Source organism: Branchiostoma floridae, chromosome 17 (assembly GCF_000003815.2).
Source record: "Branchiostoma floridae strain S238N-H82 chromosome 17, Bfl_VNyyK, whole genome shotgun sequence".
NCBI classification, from domain to species: domain Eukaryota; kingdom Metazoa; phylum Chordata; class Leptocardii; order Amphioxiformes; family Branchiostomatidae; genus Branchiostoma; species Branchiostoma floridae.
In genome coordinates this window covers 12,062,121-12,085,697 of record NC_049995.1, presented here as the reverse complement: position 1 = coordinate 12,085,697, position 23,577 = coordinate 12,062,121, and the positions used below count along the sequence as shown (strand labels likewise).

Sequence of the window (23,577 nt, the reverse complement as noted above, 5' to 3'; positions counted from 1 at the left end):
CGACCACACAATAAATTGTGCAAAGCAGCTGTAAAATGAGCACAAATATTCCGTAGATTGAAAAAAAGTATCAGAAAACAGATAACTAATGCCATAGAATGCCAAAATGAATCTTAAGTCAAAGAATAAGATGTGCAAGGACAGAAAGAAAAATACCTATTGTTGGTTGGGGGAGGTACCAGTACAGAAAATTCAGGTCCAGAGGATCATTTCCAGGTCCGGACATGAACCTGGACCTGATTGTCTGTGGAAACTTGAGAACTGGCAATACTCAAAGCAATGGTAATTGGTCAATTTTGCTACAAAGGAATCTGTTTGGTGTATTATTGGACTCCCACTGCATTTTAAAATCTCATCTCCATGTCTATCTGTCTCTGTACCTTTGACTGTAGAAACTTGGTGCGATTGACTATAAACTCTACTTGACTTCGCTCTTGTTGTCTTCTTGGCCCCCCCGGTTAGACCCCAAATCGCTGCCGACATAGTGTGTCCATTTTGTGATTGGCGAACTGCTGTTTTTTTTCAGGTCTGTTTTTTTCGGATTGGTCCAAGAAGAAAAAAATGTTTTGCACCCGTATGATGTACTGGTCCCTACACCTAACTGTTGGTATACCATACTATGTGTGTTTAATCCTATGCTCAACCTTCCTGGCCACTTTGATTTCATACTGAAGGCAACTTTTTTTTTTTTTGGCCAAACTTTTTTTCTATTCGCTCGCTCGCATCAGTTTTGGAGTTCCCGGAGGATGTCATCCATATAATCAAATCAACATGGCCTAACAGAAAACAAGGAGAGGCTGAAATTATTCAGCAATAGTCTGATTTTGTATCTGTCAACTGAATCTTTTCAACATGTCTTGCTGCGACATGTACTTAGCCCGGTGTGGCAAAAAAATGTGCAATAAAGGTCTTCATTCATATGTAAACACGTCTGAAAATTGTTATGCAAATTGCCACAATGTCCCAGACCAGAACTGTTTACAGGTAGCATTCACCTTTGACATATCACCCACAATTCCTGTCGCTGCACCTTCGTACTCGGAGCGGCGAACGTGCTTATGCAAATAACGACGCTAGCACAATCTGAAGACGGTCCCCACTGATATTATTTATACCCCTGTCACATTTGGCAAAAATCGATCGGACGACGATTCTGCGGCGATCGCCCGAGCATGGCTTATAATAATAACTTTATTGCACAACAATTGTACAAGGTACAAAATATGGCTTATATGTGACAGGGTTTTCAGGTGAAAAATACGCGCAACCCTCTGTCGATCTTAAATATGGCCGATCTTCCATCGATACGCCCGAAGATCGTGGATAATGTGACAGGGGTATAGAGCGTATGCGTTAAACAACCCATCTACTGCTTGACCTACATTTTGGAGTTAAAGTCTCGTTCCTGTATTACTCCGAGTCCAAAATAAAATATAAATGGGCCCCCAAATCGTGTCTTTATGTAGATGATAAAATGCCCTTTGTCGCCCCCATCTCATATAAAATGGATTTGAGCTGAAAGATTGTGTATTTCTGACAGGATCGGGTTGGAATGTTTCGACATTTGCGCGAGTGTCGGACGTGCACGTTTGTTTGTCCTGAGTATAATGCGGTCAGCGGTTCACTAGAGGAAAGTCCCTCTTGCGGAGAGTATATAAGTGCAGTTATAGATGTTATAAAAATCGATTCACCGGTCAAATTTTGAGGACATTTTTTCATTGATGACTGGATAAGTGCACTTGCAATAGAAATAAAAAATCTCCAGCACAACTGTTTCTTGATTGAATTTTTGCCCATTAAAGTTGTACATTTAAGCGTTATTTTAAATGAGACCACATAAGTCCGGTATGAGACCCTTGGAGTAAACAAACTAGCTCTTTTTTCATCATGGCACGTTTGGTCTGGTTGTGTTTTCTGTCCGTCGCCCTGATCACGTTATGCCGAGGAGACGATCGGCCCAACTTCGTGTTCCTCGTCGCCGACGATTTGGGAACCGGCGATGTCGGCTGCTTCGGAAACGACACGATCCGGTAAGAGCTCAGTCACATGTAGGCCGTTCGATCGTCGTACTATTTTGATAATAGGATCTTTAACCAGGCAGTGACAGAGCCAACCACCCGCAAGGATCCAAGAGAGCGTTTTGTGCAGCAAGACAGCTGAACGTTGTAGGACACATGCATGGCTGTCCTAAAAATGCCCAAAGTTAGCAGTCGTAGGACGATCGCACCAACTATGTGACCGCGCCTTCAGGACGGTAGTGTCTTGTTTGTCTTGTGTATGTAAATATGTATGTTCGTTCTTAGGTCAGGAACTGGCTCCTTGCGTCAGGTACTGGCCGACTGTCCAAGAATTTCCTCAGTAAATCTGTGAGATAGAATATGGGGCAGAGTTTTCAGAAGGACGAGTAAATGTTACTAACAGTCGTATGCTTAGGGAAAATGACCCCTTTCCGTTACCACGAACTTTGACACAATTTTGCCGGGTTATTGACCGATAGGGCAAATAGCCGCCCTACGCACACAAATTTGCGTCACATTCAAATTATCAAGTGACCAATCTAGAGGCGAACCGAAAGACCTCATTGGTTGTGCATTATTCATCTGCACAAAAAATCTGGGAATAAAGAATCGTTTGCTTAGGGAAAATGACCAATTTCCGTTACCACGAACTTTGACACAATTTTGCCGGGTTATTGACCGATAGGGCAAATAGCCGCCCTACGCACGCACACAAATTTGCGTCACATTCAAATTATCAAGTGACCAATCTAGAGGCGAACCGAAAGACCTCATTGGTTGTGCATTATTCATCTGCACAAAAAATCTGGGAATAAAGAATCGTTTGCTTAGGGAAAATGACTCATTTCCGTTACCACGAACTTCGACACAATTTTGCCGGGTTATTGACCGATAGGGCAAATAGTCGCCCTACGCACACAAATTTGCGTCACATTCAAATTATCAAGTGACCAATCTAGAGGCGAACCGAAAGACCTCATTGGTTGTGCATTATTCATCTGCACAAAAAATCTGGGAATAAAGAATCGTTTGCTTAGGGAAAATGACTCATTTCCGTTACCACGAACTTCGACACAATTTTGCCGGGTTATTGACCGATAGGGCAAATAGTCGCCCTACGCACACAAATTTGCGTCACATTCAAATTATCAAGTGACCAATCTATAGCAATCATTGGTTGTACATTATTCATCTGCACAAAAAATCTGGGAATAAAAAAACTAAAAGCATACGAGGGGACGAAACAAACTTACTTACTTGTTACAGGTAAGGTCTCCTTGTCAATTTGAGTGGCCTGCATCAAGGAGTCTGTACCTCTTGCGTACCATCCTCCGCCATTCCAGGCGGTTCTGGGCCATATTTTCTGCGTCGCACAGCTTCAGATTGCTTTTCCTGTGATCATTCTGTCATCTTCAAGGGCAATGTTGATCCATATCTTTCTGGGTCTACCCGGACCTCTTTCCATTGACAAAAGAAAAATAAACATCAAGATTTAAAAAAAAAAAACTTCGATTCTGATTTCCCCTATGAAACTTTGTGTCTCTGATTTTTTTCTTATTTCATAATTTTTTCAGAACTCCAAATATCGACAGGATCGCCGCTAAGGGAGCCAAGTTGACCCAGCACCTGGCTGCCGCCGCCATCTGTACGCCCAGCAGAGCTGCCTTCCTCACCGGACGATATCCTATCAGATATGGTCAGCTTATTTAGTCCTATTATCTTGTTGAAAAACGACGCCTGTATTGTCATTGTCATATTTCCAAACCGGAATCCGGACTGGTTGTTTGTTTGCGGGGAAAAAATAAAACTGAGTAATTATTCACGAAATATAAATTTCACAAATCATTTGCATGACTAATCTTTTGCGGGTACGTGTTTTGTTTTTGTACGACTCATTTGATCAAGAAACTAGATTGTTGGAATACCAGAGATTCACTAACATCCTCTGTCATGTAACTTTGACAGGAATGGCGGGAAGGACCGCACCCTTGCCTTTTTTCCTGTTGTCCATTCCATCCGGGTTACCGAGGTCGGAGGTCACTTTTCCCCAAATGGCAAGGGATCACGGGTACCGAACAGCATTACTTGGTAAGTTAAGATACACCAAGGAGTTCTAAAAAAACTACTTCTGATTAGATACACTGAAAGAATTGCTTAAGACTTGCGAAGGCACCGGAAAATTTTAAGATACAAGCATGTTTCAACGTTCTACTGAATTTTGTCCCTGAAATGCCGAACAACAAGCGTTAAAGTTTCTGGCTACTAATATCTGTACATGTGTCAAAGTAACACTTGTTTATATTCTTTGACATAGTACGTTTCGTTGCCAACAATCACCCCTATAAGTGACATTTTTGCCGGTGCGTCAGCACCGGCTTTGAGACAGGAGAAGCGGGTCTTTCAATGGATGTATTTTCAATGGATGCATTTTCAATGGATGCATGGATGCATGGATCGGTCACTTTAACCAAATAGCCCTTCTATACCTGCTATTGCGTAATCGAGCCAGCGTGGCCGAGCGGTGTACAGCACGGTACCTATCTTCCGTATATCGTAGGTTCGAACCCCACTTGCTAATTTTTTTTTGTTAGACAAATCTCATGTAGTGTTTTTTTTTTAATAGAAGAAAGACCAATTGAGTAATTCGATGTTTAAAACTCTTTTTTCGTGTGATTTTGTTTAGCATCCAGGCTTTTTCCAAAATACGCACCGGCCAGCTTTTTTCAAAAGCTTTCTTGTTTTGTGAAAAGCAGGACACCGTGGCAGTTTCCTATATTGTTTATTTAGAACAATAAGAAGTATTAAATTGAAGATGATTCAGTCTATATATACTTCTGGATAATTATCAAATTTTAATTAGATGTTTCGAACGGTGTCCACCGTTCTTCATCAGTGAATTGAAGAACGATAAAGAACGGTAGACACAGTTCGAAACGTCTAATTAAAATTTGATAAGTATCTAGAAGCATAGCCTGAATCGTCTTCAATTTATTGTATCCTGGATGACTAATCTTCACAAACGTAATAATAAGTATTCTTTGTTCCGTAAGTCTTGTATACATCTTCATATCACTGAAGAAAGACAGTGGATGCTAGCTGTCTGAAAAGTTTGAATAAATTTTGTTTATTCTTTATTATCTATATAAATAAGTTTTGATTTTACTACATGTTGGACACTCAATAATTCGTAACGGCGACGCAGCGCTAACAACATTATTGTGAAAATTCTGTCTTCAAAAGAAAAACTGAAGAGAACATGTCTAAGTATTTTTAATGGAAAAAACAGCTGTTGTTTGGACATGGTTTATTTACCTGTCTAATTATCATAGTCAGTGGCAACAAACACGGCGTACGTATACATAAAAGGCTTAAGATCAGCAAAAAATTAATGCCATCTTAGGGCAGGAACCATTTTAGGGCAGCCCCCGTTAACAATTTTTTGTTTTGGTCACAGGAAAGTGGCATCTTGGTCTCAACTGCGCATGGGCAGGAGACCATTGCCACCACCCTAGTGAGTTCGGATTCGACTACTTTTACGGACTGCCCCATAGCAACGACCACGACTGTGACCCGGATGTTAAAGAAACTTTGGGACAGAATTTCGCACGGCGTCTTTATCGTCGTCTACGTCTTTGGGAGATATCGACGTCTCTCTTTGTTGTTATTTTGGCGCTCAAGTACTTCGAGTACATTCAATGGAAAACGGTTTTTCTGTTGTCCGCATTTGGTTGGTCACTTGTGGCCTATCCGTATGTATCTCTGTCCAATGGCAGGCACTTAAACTGCGTGTTGATGAGAGATGATGACGTCATAGAAATGCCATTCAACATCTCGACAATCACGCCCAGAATGACTCTTGAAGCCGTCAAATTCCTCGAAGAAAGGAAGACCGAAACGAAACCCTTCTTGTTGGAAGTCTCCTACACGAACGTGCACCATGCCCTTCTTCCTAATAAGGAATTCCGCGGGAAAAGCCGGCACGGTCTCTATGGCGATAGCGTGGAGGAGATGGACTGGAGCATCGGGGTTGTCATGGCAACGTTAGAACGGCTCGGTCTGACGGACAACACGTTTGTGTACTTCACGTCTGACAACGGCGGCCATATTGAAGCTGGGGAAGAAGGAGGGTCGAACGGCATCTACAAGGGTAAAGAAAGCAATAGTTCTACCCTAAAACACTTGATAAAACATAAGTGTCAACCACAACTTTTTGTCAAGATGATTTGACCTGACACATTGTGCAAATGGAATTTGATAGCATTCACATGCACCGAATCAAGCTCAGTGTTTATACAAAACTTAACGGACATTTCTGTGATTGTTCTTATTGTGGAGTGTGGACCATGATGATTTTGCTTTCACTCTTTAATAGGAGGCAAAGGACAGGGAGGCTCTGAAGGGGGGATCCGGATGCCTACAGTTGTGCAGTGGCCGAGGTATTTCAAAACTACACACACACGAGCGCGCGCGCACACACACACGCTCTCACTCACACACACACACACACGCACACACACGCTCTCACTCACACACACACACGCACACACACACACACACACACACACACGCACATACACACACACACACACTCTCTCACTCACACACACGCACACACACACTTACACTTACACGCACATACACACACACACGAACACACACACACACACACACACACACACACGCTCCCACACACGCACACGCACACACACACACTTACACGCACATACACACACACACGAACACACACACACACGCGCGCGCGCACACACACACACCTGGTCTAACTGGTAGTTGACAAACGCAATTATCAATCGTATCGTTCGTTTCATTTGCAGAGATCATTTAGCAAATGAATACGAGCGATCGCTGTTGTTGTTTATATAGGGGTATTCGGCGGTTGGTGCCTACCAAGACGTTAGTAAATTGGATTAAAAATTGACATTTAAATTAGCAGATCAAATTACCGGTTAATATGTACATCAATCGTTTGACAAACACCTGCTTTTTGCCTACCACTGCGTCACCGTGACATCATCGCGATTGGGGTCTAGTTATCTCCATGAAAAATGGAGATATAGTTTTGAGCGTGTCTGAATGTGTGTGTATGTGCCTGTGTGTTTGTGTTTCCGGATATTTGTGGTCAGCATAACTCAAGAACCTCTGGACGGATTGCCATGATATTTGGCATATTGGTAGATGTTGTAAAGACGAAGGTCAAGGTCAATTTTGGCCCCCTGGTACGTGACCCTGGTACTGCATCAGAAATTCTGTTCTTTGATCTGGATGTGCTATGGTCTTGATTTTTTGGTGGCAGATAGCTTGTGACGTGAGAAATATGTTGTGCATGTTTGGGTCCCCTAGCAGGTTGCTCTGGAACTGCAGGGGCGTTTTTCTCAAAATCTTCTAACGAGGATAACTGGACAAGGGAACGACAAATTTAGATGAAATTCGGTATGTAGGTAGCTTAGACAAAGATGTACATAATCAAGTGCAAATTATGCAAACTGGCAATTAATTTGCATAATTAATGAGGGAAATCTACTAGTATATTTGTAGTGGTTGCCATTGTAGGACTCAAATACCTGTCATATATGCAGTTTGTGGCTTGTGGAACATTAATAGATATAAATTATGCAAATACGCCCCTCATTTGCATAATTAATGTAAAAAGTTCTAATGTAGAATTCTTCTAAATGGTAAATGATTGCGCAATCGATTAATCAACATTTTGACCAGTGTAAGGTATCTAAATGTGTACATAACCAAGCATTATGTTATGTAAATGTGGGAATCATTTACATAATCAGACTATTTTTATGATCTGCCTTGACGAAATTTGTTTTCTTCTTAATTTTCACAGGAAAATCAAGCCCGGTACTGTAGTAACAGAGGCCACCAGCCAGATGGACATTTTCCCCACGGTAGCAGACATCCTCAAGGCCCCACTTCCCCAGGACAGGGTGATGGACGGGCGGAACATCCTGCCGTTGCTAGGCGGGGCCAAGCAACCGTCTCCACACGACTTCCTGTTCCACTACTGTGCAGACTATCTGCACGCCGTTAGGTACAGGCCAAGGGAAGGTGAGCTTGTTTGTTTGTTTGTTTGCTTGCAGTTTGTATCATAACATGCTTGTGTCACTACCAGTGTGGGAAACATCCACATGCTAGGTACAGGTGCAGGGAAGGTAAGGCTTGTTTGCTTGTTTGTTTGTTTGTTTGTTTGCTGTTTGTATGCTTTAATGGTTAATTGATAGTAACCCTCATTTTTTTCGTTTTTTAATGCAGGAAACGTGACGTGGAAAGCCCACTTTGTTTCCTACAACTGGGATCCGGGCACCACGGGCTGCTACTCTCTGGCCATCTGCCAGTGCACAGGTCAGGGGGTCACCTACAACGATCCGCCATTGTTGTATGACGTCACTAACGATCCCGTTGAAGATCGACCAATCAGCGCCGCCTCTGACCCTGACGTCCTCAACGTCATCAAAAAGGCTGTAGAAGAGCATAAAATGTCTCTGACTGAAGTAGAAAACCAGTTCGGGCTGTCGGGTTACCTCCCCCGCCCATGGTTACAGGAATGTTGTAACTTTCCTTTCTGTGGTTGTCAGGAAAATGTCGACTTGTCTCCTCTTCGAATCGGTGGCTGATCAAAAACCGTTCGTAATTTGGTCAGAAACGCAATTTCGAAGGTTCCAGTATCTAATGGCATTACTATCATCCACACTTTTCGTTACCTTAGCAAGACATGAATTGCGCGTTATATATTGATGCTGTCTTTTGAACGTTTAGGTTTAGAACACGACATACTTGTCTATTTCAACGAATGAATAAATAGATAAAAAGATAAATAAATGGAAACAAGATGAAAAGAAGAGTCTCTGACTGAAGTAGTAAACCAGTTCGGGCTGTCTGGTTACATCCCCCGCCCATGGTTACAGGAATGTTGTAACTTTCCTTTCTGTGATTGTCATGAGAAGGTCGATGTGTCTTCTCTTCGAATCGGTGGCTAATCAAAAACCGTTCGTAATTGGTCAGAAACGCAAGGCGTTTGAAATTTTGGAGGTTCCTGCATTTAGTGGCATTATTATCAACCACACTTCTCGTTACCTTAGCAAGACTTGAATTGTGCGCTATGCTGTCTTTTGAACATTTAGGTTTAGAACACGACATACTTGTTTATTTCAACGAATGAATAAATAGATAAAAAGATAAATAAATAGGAACAAGATGAAAAGAAGAGTCTCTGACTGAAGTTGAAAACCAGTTTGGGCTGTCTGGTTACATTGCCCGCCCATGGTTACAGGAATGTTGTAACTTTCCTTTCTGCTATTGTCAGGAAAATGTCGACTTGTCTCCTCTTCGAATCGGTGGCTAATCAAGAACCGTTCGTAATTTTGGTCAGAAACGCAAGGCGTTTGAAATTTTGGAGGTTCCTGCATTTAGTGGCATTATTATCAACCACACTTCTCGTTACCTTAGCAAGACTTGAATTGAATTGTGCGTTACATATTGACGCTGTCTTTTGAACATTCGGGTTTAGAAAAGGACATACTTGTTTATTTCAGCGAATAAATAAATAAATAAATAAATAAATAGGAACAAGATGAAAAGAAGAGTCTCTGACTGAAGTTGAAAGTCAGTTTATGGGCTATCGGCTTACATCCCTCACCCATGGCTACAGGAATGTTGTAACTTTCCTTTCTGTGATTGCCAAGCAGACCCTAAGGTGCCTTAGAACTACTATCGAAGCTGGCCAGGGACTTGGTATGGCGGCACCAGGTGCCCGTTTCACTCCCTTAGTCGGCTATCTCCATTTGGCCGGCTATACTCTTTTGCTTTGATAATATCTCTAAGGCACCGTTGGGTCTGCTGGGAGACTAAGGAGAAGGTCGATGTGTCTTCTCTTCGAATCGGTGGCTAATCAAGAACCGTTCGTAATTTTGGTCAGAAACGCAAGGCGTCTGGAATTTTGGAGGTTCCTGCATTTAGTGGCATTATTATCACCCACATTTCTTGTTACATTAGACTTGAATTGAATGATACGTTATATGTTGATGCTTTTTTTAACATTCCGGTTTAGAACAGGACATAGTTGTTTATTTCAACGAAAGATTGGATAAATCAATAAATGGTTTGACGAACGGATTAATGATGGACCGAATGAATGATGGACCGAATGAATGAATGAATGAAGGAAGGAAGGAAGGAATGAATGAAGGAGGGAAGGAAGGAATGAAGGAAGGAAATGATAAAGAAGGAACAAAATTAAAATAAAAGCGTAGAAGACATAAAAAGCACTACGGACGTCTCGAGTGGATAGCTAGTTGCAACAGGGAGGAGCAAAGTAAAGAAAACAGGAAAAAACATTCAGCACTAAAAATTTATAAGGCCCATTAACTGTACGTCTGGATACAAGAAGGCCTATTTGACATATCTTGTCATAATTGTGTGAAATAACACCTTTGGCATATCCCAACGATGCACTTCGCTGCCCATTTTTAGTAAGAATCCTTTAGTGTGGGCTGAAACTCTGACAGCTAATTAAGGGTTAAGGCATTACGTAGGGTACTGAAGGGTTCAAAATATAACCGTGACATCACATGGTTACCACTGAACGATCACACTACACGACGGAACGTAGCCTGATATATATACGTTATGTCATGTGTGAACATTTATGTCCAGGAAGACTAGCGGTGTATAATCTTGTATCACAGCTAATGGACGAATAAAGCCTCTAAAGCATCTACCAGGCTCCGTGGATCGGTGGTCTAATAGTAGAAATTGGCCAAATAGGGTCAAAAAGTACGACTGCCTTAGCATACTATTGACTCTATTTGTGCAATTTCTACTACTAGACCACCGATCCGCTCAGCCTGGTAGAGGCAAGATGGAACCGATAGTTGATGACCGCTGACTTGATGACATTCTCTATTTTAAGCGTTTTGCGTGCTGTGAGAGTTTCAAATTCACGTCGCTCGACTACTGTAAATTTCAGAAATTTTCGCTGTGGTTTTACGTTTGCGGTTTTCGCGTTGAGAACTTTTACTGCGAACTTAAAACCACCGAGAAAATTTTTTTCCATGGCAGTAAGAGACTACAGTGCATGTTGCTACCGCGAAATTAAAACCACCGCGAACAGTCCTTACCCCCTACCGCGAAATTAAATCCCCGCGAACTTAAACGCATTTACAGTGCGCCCAAGATCTTGACCTCATAAGCTGACAACAGCTGGGCGTGGTATTGCGTTACTGTCGACGGGTATATAGATATACACGGCTATCGTAAATCTGTAAACTTTCACTATGATTTAAATGTTTTGGCGACTAAGAATCTATAACATGGCGAATATGCGTTTCTATTCCACTGTATTTTCTATCCGTACTATAGAATTATCCCAACTGAGAACTAAAAACAATGTGAAATCTCTTTTTCTCCCTTCTATATCGAATCATAGCCATCGCAAAAGTTAATGCATCTACAGTGCGTGCGGAAGATAAGACACTGGGCGAATTTATATATACATATAAAAATAGTATACGTTCTTGTTGTAAATACATCTGCGATGTGTTGTGCATGCATCGATCGTCGTTAGCAGGAACGTAAACTTCTACTTCTTTTGAATCCTCGGTCAATTTTCGTTTTGGATATTTTCATTGCAGGTAAGTTGGTGATGATAAGCTACTGGTTGCCCAACTTACTTACCACTCTGACCAAGAAGGTGCTATTTTAGGTTGAAGATGCAATGCACATCTTCATTTTCTTCATAGCGATTGTAATTTAGACATTTTGATCAGGCTTAGCAAATTCCTTTATGTCAAATATTTAACGTTAATTGTAGAAGCTATGGGGCTGGTGATTTGTTGTTAAGGACACAGCAAGTAGATTTCATGGATGACATCCACGCGCGCATTAATTTTCGCCTGATTTCGCGTATTGTAATTAAAGTATTAGCTAGATTTTAGCTACCATATAATCATTGTTCTTTGGGCCCGATGGTTTTTATGGAGTAAAATACTAGTACCATCAAGAATTTTGGACATATTTAATACATACATATGGGGGGCATGGCAATACCAAATCAAAGTAAATTTAGCAGCTTTTAATTGTATAAGGGCAATTGGTAAATAAAGAGACGGTGATTCATAGTTAAGGAACTGACCTTATTCTATTTCATTTGCTTAGTTATCATTTGTCTCAATCCCTTTGTTTTTAAGTCCACTGTATATGTCTGGCTAATGTAATATATAAATTATTTGTTCTAGAAAGAAACACCTCTGAATACAACGATGGCGTATCTACGGCGAGTACGATGCAAAAGGGTCTACCACAGCATGGGGCTTCATCTGTTGAAGCCAACAAGCATGGATGACTTTGAGCCAGTGGAGGCAAAAGTACCAGTCGACAACCCAGTCAGCTTCTTCAGGGCCCACGGCCGCGACTTCTTCGTGTGTTGTGCTGATTTCCAGACCAGGGCGCTTGTGTTGGTCAAGCCAAAAGAAATGTTAACTTTTAAAGGATATCCTTTCTTCAGGGAGGTAAAACTACAAAGATAATACTTCTTTGTTTGAAAGTTACTCTCCAAGCAGAGGTTGGGCTCCAGATGTTTTGACGCATTTCATGCATTTTCGTCAAAATGTCACAAAACAGAAAGGCAGGCAAAATGTAGAAAAGTACGTAAAAAAAAAGCTTGAGCCGAATCTCTGCTTGGAGAAAACGTTAAACAAAGAACCGGTACTGGTGATATAAAACTATTTGTAAGTAGGCCACTAGCTATATATATAGAAGACCCCCTTTCCCGAGAAAAGCAAAACAATTATTCATATCTGATCATGATTGAAACAGTTTCATAACCTTTTGAGTTTAAATTATACAACTTGCTATTCGAGTTATGTAGTTGTCATTAGTTATGTAATGGTGATAATGTTCTCAGTACTTTAGGCCACAGTAAGTTTATGGAAAACATTGATTTTTGCCTGATTAAAAAAACATCTGGAGATAGTGAACATGACGGGAAAGTACCAAAAGGCAAAAATCAAAATATTGTGGTAGCCTTAACTGTACTTGAAGAAGTGAAACATTAAATTTGGAGTCAGCAGAGGATGTCTATGAAATTTACACTGTAGCCGTGATTAAAAGAAAACTGCGTGAAAATTTAAAAAAAAAATGTAAATTATTACTCCGATTGTTATTTTCCCCGGCTGAAGGCCTTACGACGACAAGCCGAGGAACTGCTGGTGATTCCGTTCTCCCAGTTGGCAGGTGTGGCTGCTGAGGTTGCCGAGGACGTGGCGCACGTCAATACTATTTTCGTCCATATAACGCGTAAGTTGTAAATGCACTTATTACTCGTTAGAAATACTGGCTGGTAAAGAAGGTGTAATGGCACCAGATGGCTATTTATCTATTCTTTCGTCCTTGATTCACCTTTAATATCAAAAAATAAATTAACAGGCTAGACGGACGCCATTACAAATATCATTTAGATCAGAATATGACTGTGAGCAGAAATGGCTAAAACAAACTTATGAATACAGTTCCTAAAATATGCTTCAAACAGTGGCGGTTTTTATGGCATTGGCACATGCCTCCAAATTTTCGATGGCTGTCAGTTTATCTTGTATAATTGTTCATGGAATGACCTAGTCTCACTGGAATTTGGAAGTATCTATGCCTTTAAAAACGTCACTGTTGAAAGAATATTGTTGTAACTGTATTCATACATGACTGATGAACCTCTCCAATTGAACTAATGAATCATTTGACGAAGTTCTAACTCCTCCACTCGTTTACCAATGTCCAGTACGCTGCGGTTCTACTCTACTGATCAAGGCGCTAGAAGCAAGTGGCCAGATGCACACTTTGTCCGAATCTGACGTGTACGCCAACATTTCTAGGTACGTCCTGTCAAAGAAAGCCATGCCTGAAGACGTCACGGAGATGTTGTTGGAGCTCATTCGGCACATCAACACCCTGTTCAACTACAGTCTATTGCAGACAGACCCTTCCAAAACTATCACTTGTTACAAAATGCGCGGACAGGTTAGTTTAGTCAATGGGTTAAAATCACATTTGTTATCCGAGCACTTGGCGTTTTCCATCATTTTTAATTCATAAATATACGCACCTACGTATGTCAAGTTAAGTCTGCATTCATAACGTAATTTACTGAAAAGGTTAAAGTTTGTGGTTATGTTCTTATTTGTTTCTTTCAAGCCGCGTGTATCACATGCAATACCGATAAACTCCACTTTACTTGTGTCCACAGGTTTTCCTTATAGCGGATCTGTTGCGGAAGGCCTTGCCAGAAGTGAAGACCGTCTTACTTTACCGGAACCTTCTTGGTACGGTGGACTCTTGGGCTCACGTTATGGCCGAGAGAAGCTACTGGAAATATTGGTTGATAACAGCCCTTAGACTAGATTCTTTCTATCTCAACAACTTACTTCATTGGGCACCAAATTCTCCATGGGATAACCCGGTGTTCAGGTGCATCCCTGTCCCACATGGAGTTGTATGGTTAGCTACATTCATCTGGCTCGAGTACATGCAGAAAGCCCACGAGCTGACGAAAACAGATGCCCACCAATGTTTCGACGTGATTCTGAGATACGAAGAGCTTTGTAAACACAAGGAGGAGATGGTCGCCAAAGTCATCGAGAGTCTTGGCATCCAATGTGTCGATGAGGATACAAAACTGAAGATACGAGAAGTGTTTGGGTTCAACAGTCAGGCTGGACATTCGCTCGCCAGTAGGGGCCCCGGTCGGGGGGAAAGCTGGTTGGGGCAATGGGAGACAGGGATCATTTCAAAGATTCTTGATCATGTCAATTACGAGGAGATCAGCCGACCAGATTTTGTACTCAATGGGACCATGACGCAGATATGATAGCTTATATATGGCCTTATTCGGTAAATATTGACCATGGTAAAATCCTAATTTATATCAGCTCTACAGCGCCGACTGTGGCTAAACAGTCATATACGTCATATACTTTCTAGTGATAATTAATTTGTCAAAGGTAGGGCTTTACAGATCGTCTATGTAACGATAAGACAGTAGCAGTGTTATGCGAGGAGGTACTTTTACGTGAACATGAAAACTTTTACATGTACATACAGCATGTGCTTTTTGTATATGACATACGAAATTCCATTTTGGAAATACAATTTTTGGCGGCACCTCAGGACGCTTCATTGGCAACCACAAAAAATGCCCTAAAAACATCTATCGCGTAAAACAATCTTCATACATACCAAGCGAAACGATAGCACACATATACAACACACCTACAGCAAAAATCATTAATACCTATAAACAAGAAAACCGTCGACATGGCAATAGTTTTTATCATAACACTTATTGACTATATCACATTTTTTCTGAAGGTATTTCCATAATCCTTCATTACACCGCCTGTCCCGGAACTGATGTTGAGTATATACAATAATAGAGAATAAAATGAAAATTCTTTTTAAAAATTTTCCTTCGAGCCGGATTCGAACCAGCGACCTAAGGATGCCAACAAGGGTCCGCTACAGTCCTCCGCTCTACCAACTGAGCTATCGAAGGAACTACGTATACTAGTATGTCCGAGACACAGCACAAGACTACTATAGCAAGGATCAGTAAGAATACTTGTTTAAGAAAACTCTTGTTACAAAAAATCATGCATGCGTTTGCCTGCTAACGCTTATCGGCCCAAGAACATAACAGGAGCGAAGTAGGGGAAAGTTCATCGGTCATTTTTACCAAGTTTTTACAGCCAAACTTGGTCTAAGTTAACAGAGTCATGCATGTTGTCTTCTTGACGTCGCATAAAGCGTAAGGAATTGTATCTGCCAGAAATGACATTTTGCTCAAGACTAGCCTGTGTTTACACAAGCTCTCGCTGGCTGGGGTTAATGACCCCCTCCCCGAGAGCGGCGGCAATCGTAGGGCCGGCCGCTAGGGGCGCGATTTTAGTCAGGCTAGCTCAAGACCACATGCGTGTGGATTATTCTTACTTTTCTAAGAAAGAAAGAACACAGGTGCCGTTTTCACTTTTTAATGGCTTCAATCCCCGCAGTGGTTCCACACCACACCACACATTATACTACTCTCCAAGCAGAGGTTTGGCATCGGCTGTTTTTACGTGTGTTTAGGCCTTTTGGGCATATAAAAACGTCTAAAACACGTCACAAAACAGCCGGAGCCGAACCTCTTCTTGGAGAGTAGCTATTATTTACAAGAAAATATCGGTTCCTTGTCTTGTGTAACATCGGACGAGCCTTGCTATTGGTATACTGGCTATGCGTGCAACAATGTACATTTCGACTCTGTTGATGATTACAGATGGTACTTTTAACGTTACTTAAATGATATATTTTTGCCACCGTTATGCATTTCTACAAAATAACGTTAGATGAGGCATCATGGTAAACAAGCACCACACAACAACAACTGCCTGTGATGACATGGACTCGGAGTCAGTGAAGTCATATACGAGCGGATCTACAAAGGGCTGTTCCAAAAAAATAAAATAAATGTGGAGGGGGGTGGGGGTGGAAAAGATGAAAAAGAAGGTTCTGTCCCTTCCCTAGTTCCAATCCAGAAATTGCTTACACCATCTTTAACCTCCTGGCTCACACTCTACCCTAGTTCCAATCCAGAAATTGCTTACACCATTTTAACATCCTCACTCACACCCTACCCTATTTCCTTCCAAAATTGCCAAAACTCTTCTGGTTCCATCCAAAGTTGCTCAAACTCTCCCTGCTCCTAATCCAAAATGAGCCATAATCCTCCCTAGTTTCCAATCCAAATTAACCCAAACCCTACACTAGTTTCAATCTAAAATTGCCCAAGCCCTTCCTAGTTCGAAACCAAAATTGCCAAAACTCTTCCGGTTTCAATCCAAAGTTGCCGAAACCCTCCCTAGTCCCAATTCAAAATTGCCCAAACCCTACCCTAGTTCCAATCCAGATGTTTGAACCCTACCCCTTCCAATCCAACCTCTTCCACCCACTCTACCGTTATCTTTTTAACAGCCCAATCCTACTTTAAACTGGAAGGGAGGATTTCGTGTAGGCTGACTGAACGATCCTACTCCTATCATATCTGCATCAAGGTCCCATTGAGTACAAAATTTGGTCGGCTGATCTCCTCGTAATTGACATGATCAAGAACCTTTGAAATGATCCCCATCTCCCATTCTCCCAACCAACTGTCTTCCCGACTGGGAGCCCTACTGCTACTGGCGAGAGAATGTCCGGCCTGACTGTTGAACCCAAACACTTGTCGTATCTTCACTTTTGCATCCTCATCGACACATAATTTGATGCCAAGACTCTCAATGACTTTCGCGACCATCTCCTCCTTGTATTCACACAGCTCTTCGTATCTTAGCATCACGTTGAAACATTTGTGGGCATCTGTTTTCGTCAGCTCGTGGGCTTTCTGCATGTACTCGAGCCAGATGCATGTAGCTAACCATACAACTCCATGTGGGACAGGGATGCACCTGAACACGGGGTTTTCCCATGGAGAGTTAGGAACCATAAGAAGTAAGTTTTTGAGATAGAAAGAATCTAGCCTAAGGGCTGTTATCAACCAATATTTCCAGTAGCTTCTCTCGGCCATAACGTGAGCCCAAGAGTCCACCGTACCAAGAAGGTTTCTGTAGAGTAAGACGGTCTTCACTTCTGGCAAGGCCTTCCGCAACAGATCCGCTATGGGGAAAACCTGTGGACACAAGTAGAGTGAAGTTCACAGGCATTGCATGGGATAAACATAGCTTAGAAGAAACACACAAGAATTACATCAGCATAAAGTTTACCCTTTTTTCGGTAAAAGAAAAAAATAGACTAAAAGTTGACATGACCAACATTTAAACGAGATTGGGACTTGCCTGACATGGACCGGTGTACTGATACTCCCAGGGCGTGACGTCACAGTCATGTGGCTGTAGCAACCAACAGGCCGTAAGTGCCGGATAACCTGTGTCACCCCCCGATCTCGTTTATGTGTTGATCGCTTTTTTAGTTTAATTTGCATTTACGAGGAGTAAATAAAATAAGCCAATTTTAGTGACTAACGGTAATAACTTTAAGCCATTATTTAAACTAACCTGTCCGCGCATTTTGTAACACGTGATGGTTTTGGATGGGTCTGACTGCAGGAGAGTGTAGTTGAACAGGGTGTTGGTGTGTCGAATGACCTCCAGCAACATCTCCGTGACATCTTCAGGCATGGCTGTCTTTGACTGGACGTACCGAAAAATGTTGGCAAACACGTCAGATTCGGGCAAGGTGTGCATCAGGCCGCTTGCTTCTAGCGCCTTGATCAGTAGTGTAGAGCCGCAGCGCACTGGAAATTGGCATGCAAAACAATGGAAAAGAGGCGTTTAGGTCTCGTTGGATGATTTACAACTTATTTACAAAACTTATTTCTATAAAATCAGCTATATATTTAGTGCTATGCACCGTAATATGTAGCAATTTAGAGTAACGTAAAGTGATCCCAGAGATGCAGAATAAAAACATAATAATGCAAATATTTGACAGACATGAAGCCATTCTCTTACTGGTCGATTCTCTAATTTCCATGCTATCATTGATAGAAATGCTAATTATGATGGACAGTCTTTTGTTTGCCTCATTGACCTCATTTTACAGCTCTCATGGCCGCCGCGTGTACGTGAGAAAGGTGTATTGGGATGGATGCCTTACATAATTTCTCTTTAGATGCACAGCTTTCTAACTTACTCGTCATATGAATGTGAATAGTAGTGACGTACGCCACGTCATCGGCAACCTCAGCAGCCACACCTGCCAACTGGGAGAACGGAATCACCAGCAGTTCGTCTGCTTGTCGTCGCAGGGCCTTCAGCCGGAAAAATGACAACAATCGGTGTAATAATCTACACAACTTAACCCTATTCAGACCGGGGGTGCTCTTGGGGCTTGCGCCAACTTTCATGTCGCATATTAAACGCCAGAACGGCTTATACTTGAGCGACCAAATTTGGTGAGTTTTCCTAACATTTAGTTGGCAACAATCGGTGCATGCAATAACAAAACTTTACATATTAATTTTAATTGAATTCATGTCTAGACATGTACATCACGTACCAGCAAATCACTGAGAACATATCGCCACATATCTGATGGCCTCACACTGCACATCTAATGACAACTACATATTGATATAAATATCAAGTTGTGTAATCTAGACTTAAAGTTTATGAAACTGTCAGATATGAAGAATTATTTTGCCTTTCTCGCGGAAGGGGAGGGGGTCTATGCCATCCGGTGGCTTACGTACACATAGTTTTACATGAACAAAACCGATTATCTAATGTAGTCTCAAACCAGGGATTCGGCTCAGACTGTTTTGTGTTTTTCGATATTTTTGTCTGGCTTTCTACTTTGGGTCGGTAAAAAAAATGCCTGAAACGCTTCAAAACATCTGGAGCCGAACCTCTGCTTGGAGAGTAACTTTCATACAAACATCTCTAGTATCATCCTTTTACCTCACTGAAGAAAGAATCTCTTTTAACAGTGACGATATCTTTTGGCTTGACAAAGACGAGCTCCATGGTCTGGAAATCAGCACAGCACACGAAGTAGTCCCGGCCGTGGTCTCGGAAGAACCTGACTGGGTTGTCTACTGGTACTTTTGCCTTCACTGGCTCAAAGTGGTCCAGGCTTGTTGGCTTCAACAGATGAAGCCCCATGTTGCGGTAGACGCTTTTGCAGCGTACTTGCTGTAGATACGCCATCCTTATATTCAGGGGTGTTTCTTTCTAGAACAAATAATTCATATATTGTATCAGCCTGACATGCACAGTGGACCTAAAACCAAGGGATTGACACAAATGATAACTAAGCAAATTAAGTAACATACATTCGCATAATTCCACCAGGTGCCATTATACCGCCACCTCAAAAACGTTGTTGTAGAGGCCATCCCAAGATTGTCTTCAACGCCTAAATATCTGAATTGTATTACATTTAGGATATGTACCATTCGGTGTTCAAGTCAATCTTGGACCTCTATACTAACATTTTTGAGGTGGCGGTATTATGGCCCCTGGTGGAATTATGATAGTCGATTCCTCACCTTTGAATCTCAGTCTTTTTACTCACAAATTACTCTTGTACAAGCTGCTAATGCTGCTTTGATTTGGTATCGCCCTGCCCGTACTGTGGAAAAATACACCGCAGGTGATAACCTATTAGAGGGGACATGTGATCAAGACAGGTGCTAATGTGGTTGGTTCGAGCTCCCGAATCACAGCACGTCACCGGAACGTACTGCGCCTGCGCGAAAAGTATAGACATGCTAAACCCCCGGTTTACTAAAGGGACGAATTTAAGAAAGTACGTGCGTATATAAGGGTAAAACTCCGTGTACGTTTTACACGAAACCATGTCTCTAACATATACTGTGCAACAAGCGGGATTTTAATGCAACGTTGACCAAACCAAGCCCCAAACTACCAGGGTTTGCGCAGGCGCAGTACGTTCCGGTGACGTGCTCCGAATCACTAACAGGACCCATCATTGAAGCGTAACGGCCATATTGAATTATTCAAATCTTTATAAGCGAGCTTGTCTCGTTATTTTGCATGAACGACTTCTTACACTAACCCTAATCGCGAATACTAGTATCCATTCTAAAGCCTTGTTGAAGCTATTCAACAGTTGTTATAACGTTTTACAGCATAACAATTGCATTGCAAACGTGTTGTAAGGATCACAAAATGGCGTATGACATGAAAAACAGGTTGGGGGGACGCGACGTCGACATGGCCACAATATGGCCTATATGGATTGTCCCCAACATCGGTGTTACCAAGTGAATTCTTTTAGCTTGTATGTCTCTTCTTGGTAAGTTGGGAACTCTTCAGCGCTATCGCCACCTACCTGGTGCTCGGATGGGAGAAATTGAGATAATCAGCCCTTCTCCAGGAGTAAAGCATAAACAAAAACACAGGCCATAGGGAATGTGTAGGGCTCAAGCACGGCTGACGACTTGTCTAACCACAGCACGTCACCGGAACGTACTGCGCCTGCGCGAAAAGTATAGACATGCTAATCTCCGGATCCCGGTTTACTAAATGTCCGCATTTAAGAAAGTGTGTGCGTATATAAGGGTAAAACTCCGTGTACGTTTTACATGAAGCCATGTCTCTAACATATACTCTGCAACAAGCGGGATTTCAATGCAACGTTAAAAAAAAAAACAGTGTTCGCGCAGGCGTAGTACGTTCCGGTAACGTGCTTCTAACCACTTGCGTGAGACAGTCTCATGCCTGGGGGTCGCAACATTTAGTAACTAGAGTTCCACGAACACATACCTTTGCCAAATAAACCAGGTTTGTTATGTAGAATGTGTTACTCATTACATTTTATTTTATATGCCTGGAGTTGGTTCCCATTGCTCAAGTTATCAGCATACCAAAAATCATGATGATACTTTCATCCTTCTTGAAACCGGCTCCTGCAGTTCAAGGAAAGACGTTAGCGGAGCCAAACATACACCTCTTACTCTCTGCCATCTTTTTCAGTTACATATGTGACAAATTTGAAAGTCCTATCACTGAATGCAGTTGATTTATCAACTTCTGTCATTAATTATGCAAATTAACTGTTAATTTGCATAGCTAGTATCTCATTGTGTAAGTTTTTACTTAGGCTATCTACATACCAAAAATCATGACGATCCGTCAACACGTTCATATTTTCCCATTAATTATGCAAATGAGATCATCATCTGCATAATTAATAATGTATTGATATTTCTTTCTTTCTCAGCTACAAATGTGACAAGTTTAAAAGTCCTATAAAGGAATGCAGTGGATTTACAAACTTTCCTCATTAATTATGCAAATTAGCTGTCGATTTGCATAATTATAATTCCATCATGTAAGTCTTCCCTTCGGCTATCTACAGACCAAAAATCATGACGATCCGTCAACACGTTCATATTTTCTCATCAATTATGCAAATGAGGCCGTCATTTGCATAATTAATATGCATTGATATTTCTCTCTTTCTCATCTATATATGTGACAAGTTTGAAAGTCCTATCGTGAAATGCAGTGGAGTTATAAACTTTCCTCATTAATTATGCAAATTAGTTGCTGATTTGCATAATCAGTATTCCATTATGTACATTGTTACCTGGGCTATCTACATACCAAAAATCATGACGATCCATCAACACGTTCTCCAGTTATTCTCGTCCAAAGTTTGAAAGGAAATCGGTGACTGCAGTTCCAAACAAGCCGCTAGGGGGTCCAAACTTACAGCACTTACTCTCTGCCCCAAGGGCTATCTACCACTAAAAAATCATAACCACAGCATGTCCAGAACACGAGATATCAAAAATTGAGGTTCTGCTGCAGTACCTTAGCAAGCCGCTAGAGGGCCCATTATCGAACTTGACCTTCGTTTTCCCGACCCCTACCCACCTACCAAATATAATCGGGATACATCAAAGGCTTCCTGAGTTATGCTGTTAACAGACACACAGACACACACACAGACAGACTCACAAGCCTAAAACATAACCTTAGCCATTCTGGCAAAGGTAATTATGGACGTCGGACATATGTACTCTCCAAGCTCCAAGCAGAGGTAACAAAATAATTTTTCTTTAACGAATATTCTTACTGCTCCCTTGCTATAGTAAAGTTTTATCCAATGACTTGGATGTAGTTCCTTCGATAGCTCAGTTGGTAGAGCGGAGGACTGTAGCGGACCATTGTTGTCATCCTTAGGTCGCTGGTTCGAATCCGGCTCGAAGGAAAGTTTACTTCTTTTACAGAATGCTAATCTTATTCTCTAATGTATACATCCCCAACATCAGTTCCGGAACAGGTGGTGTAATGAAGGATTAAGGACATACCTTCATAAAAAAATGAGCTTAGTTGACAAAAAAACTTGTATTCCCCAAATGGAATTTCGTTTATCTATATACAAACTACATGCTTTATGTAAATGTAAAACTCAGGGAAGTTATTATCGAGGGAACTTTTAGAAAAGTTTTCATGTTCACTCAAAATTACCTTCTCGCATAACACTGCTACTGTCTTATCGCTACATAGAGGATATGTAAGGCGCTACCTCTAACAAAATAGATAAAAGCGAAAGAGACTATCTGAAGCTGACCAAAAATGAGACCTGGAGGATCCCGGTACCTCTCGCATGCTAAGCGAGCGCTCTACCATTTGAGCTAATCCCCCGTAGATGTCGTCTTACGCGACGTCATCACATTTATTACATTAGCAAACGATTGCAACGTAGCTGTAAGACAACTACACATGTTGTTTATATTGACTAGTTCAATAATGATTTTTACCAACACAGATGAACTTTCAAGATAATGCTGTTGATATTGTAATCATTCACCACATTTACCAGAGCCCATTCACCTGACAGATATTTGTCCATTAGCTAACGATGTCATCGAATTTGTAACATTTAATAGCAAACAACGGAGTGGTAAGACAACAACGCATTTTTTTTTGCAATCATTGACAATATTCATCAGAGCCCATTCACCTACCAG

At 41.5% G+C, this 23,577-nt stretch overlaps 3 protein-coding genes and 2 non-coding genes across 9 annotated transcripts; 3 read left to right on the top strand and 2 right to left on the bottom strand.

Annotated features, from left to right (window-relative positions):
• Positions 1 to 1,869: 1,869 nt before the first annotated feature.
• On the top strand, positions 1,870 to 8,853 carry LOC118404852 (arylsulfatase H-like). Its single transcript, XM_035804233.1, has 7 exons — positions 1,870 to 2,030; positions 3,593 to 3,714; positions 3,984 to 4,106; positions 5,473 to 6,165; positions 6,391 to 6,454; positions 7,879 to 8,099; positions 8,304 to 8,853. The coding sequence occupies exons 1-7, from the start codon at positions 1,888 to 1,890 to the stop codon at positions 8,663 to 8,665; spliced, it is 1,728 nt and encodes a 575-aa protein (XP_035660126.1). The 5' UTR covers positions 1,870 to 1,887; the 3' UTR covers positions 8,666 to 8,853.
• A 2,718-nt stretch (positions 8,854 to 11,571) lies between these two features.
• Positions 11,572 to 15,898, top strand: LOC118404694. 2 transcript variants are annotated; one of them, XM_035803944.1, is made up of 5 exons: positions 11,572 to 11,680; positions 12,284 to 12,556; positions 13,226 to 13,343; positions 13,822 to 14,060; positions 14,287 to 15,898. In XM_035803944.1, the coding sequence occupies exons 2-5, from the start codon at positions 12,308 to 12,310 to the stop codon at positions 14,905 to 14,907; spliced, it is 1,227 nt and encodes a 408-aa protein (XP_035659837.1). In that variant the 5' UTR covers positions 11,572 to 11,680; positions 12,284 to 12,307; the 3' UTR covers positions 14,908 to 15,898. The 2 variants fall into 2 exon arrangements, with proteins under 2 accessions (XP_035659837.1, XP_035659838.1); XM_035803945.1 differs by lacking the exon at positions 11,572 to 11,680 and having other exon boundaries at positions 12,148 to 12,556.
• On the bottom strand, positions 15,504 to 15,591 carry Trnay-gua. Its single transcript is given in 2 exon segments — positions 15,504 to 15,539; positions 15,555 to 15,591. It is a non-coding gene; the product is annotated as a tRNA-Tyr (tRNA).
• Positions 15,899 to 16,052: 154 nt separating the features above from the next.
• Positions 16,053 to 21,076, bottom strand: LOC118404692. 4 transcript variants are annotated; one of them, XM_035803940.1, is made up of 6 exons: positions 20,928 to 21,076; positions 20,122 to 20,204; positions 19,532 to 19,804; positions 18,765 to 18,882; positions 18,128 to 18,366; positions 16,053 to 17,742 (listed from the first exon to the last, which is right to left on the bottom strand). In XM_035803940.1, exons 3-6 carry the CDS (start codon positions 19,778 to 19,780, stop codon positions 17,113 to 17,115), a joined length of 1,236 nt encoding a protein of 411 aa, XP_035659833.1. In that variant the 5' UTR covers positions 19,781 to 19,804; positions 20,122 to 20,204; positions 20,928 to 21,076; the 3' UTR covers positions 16,053 to 17,112. The 4 variants fall into 4 exon arrangements, with proteins under 4 accessions (XP_035659833.1, XP_035659835.1, XP_035659834.1 ...); XM_035803942.1 differs by having other exon boundaries at positions 19,532 to 19,800; XM_035803941.1 differs by having other exon boundaries at positions 20,122 to 20,233; positions 20,928 to 21,069.
• A 1,650-nt stretch (positions 21,077 to 22,726) lies between these two features.
• On the top strand, positions 22,727 to 22,814 carry Trnay-gua. The gene is given in 2 exon segments: positions 22,727 to 22,763; positions 22,779 to 22,814. It is a non-coding gene; the product is annotated as a tRNA-Tyr (tRNA).
• The last annotated feature ends 763 nt before the right edge of the window (positions 22,815 to 23,577 follow it).

What these genes read in the sequence shown, in the direction of transcription:
- LOC118404852 (XM_035804233.1), top strand. Translation starts at nt 1,888, where the DNA reads ATGGCACGTTTGGTCTGGTTGTGTTTTCTGTCCGTCGCCCTGATCACG. An exon ending in GTACCGAACAGCATTACTTG is followed by an intron (nt 4,107 to 5,472) that starts GTAAGTTAAGAT and finishes TTTTGGTCACAG; the next exon opens with GAAAGTGGCATCTTGGTCTC. An exon ending in TAGGTACAGGCCAAGGGAAG is followed by an intron (nt 8,100 to 8,303) that starts GTGAGCTTGTTT and finishes TTTTTAATGCAG; the next exon opens with GAAACGTGACGTGGAAAGCC.
- LOC118404694 (XM_035803944.1), top strand. Translation starts at nt 12,308, where the DNA reads ATGGCGTATCTACGGCGAGTACGATGCAAAAGGGTCTACCACAGCATG. An exon ending in GATATCCTTTCTTCAGGGAG is followed by an intron (nt 12,557 to 13,225) that starts GTAAAACTACAA and finishes CCCCGGCTGAAG; the next exon opens with GCCTTACGACGACAAGCCGA. An exon ending in TATTTTCGTCCATATAACGC is followed by an intron (nt 13,344 to 13,821) that starts GTAAGTTGTAAA and finishes ACCAATGTCCAG; the next exon opens with TACGCTGCGGTTCTACTCTA.
- LOC118404692 (XM_035803940.1), bottom strand. Translation starts at nt 19,780, where the DNA reads ATGGCGTATCTACAGCAAGTACGCTGCAAAAGCGTCTACCGCAACATG. An exon ending in GAGATTCTTTCTTCAGTGAG is followed by an intron (nt 18,883 to 19,531) that starts GTAAAAGGATGA and finishes TTCCGGCTGAAG; the next exon opens with GCCCTGCGACGACAAGCAGA. An exon ending in GTTACAAAATGCGCGGACAG is followed by an intron (nt 17,743 to 18,127) that starts GTTAGTTTAAAT and finishes TTGTGTCCACAG; the next exon opens with GTTTTCCCCATAGCGGATCT.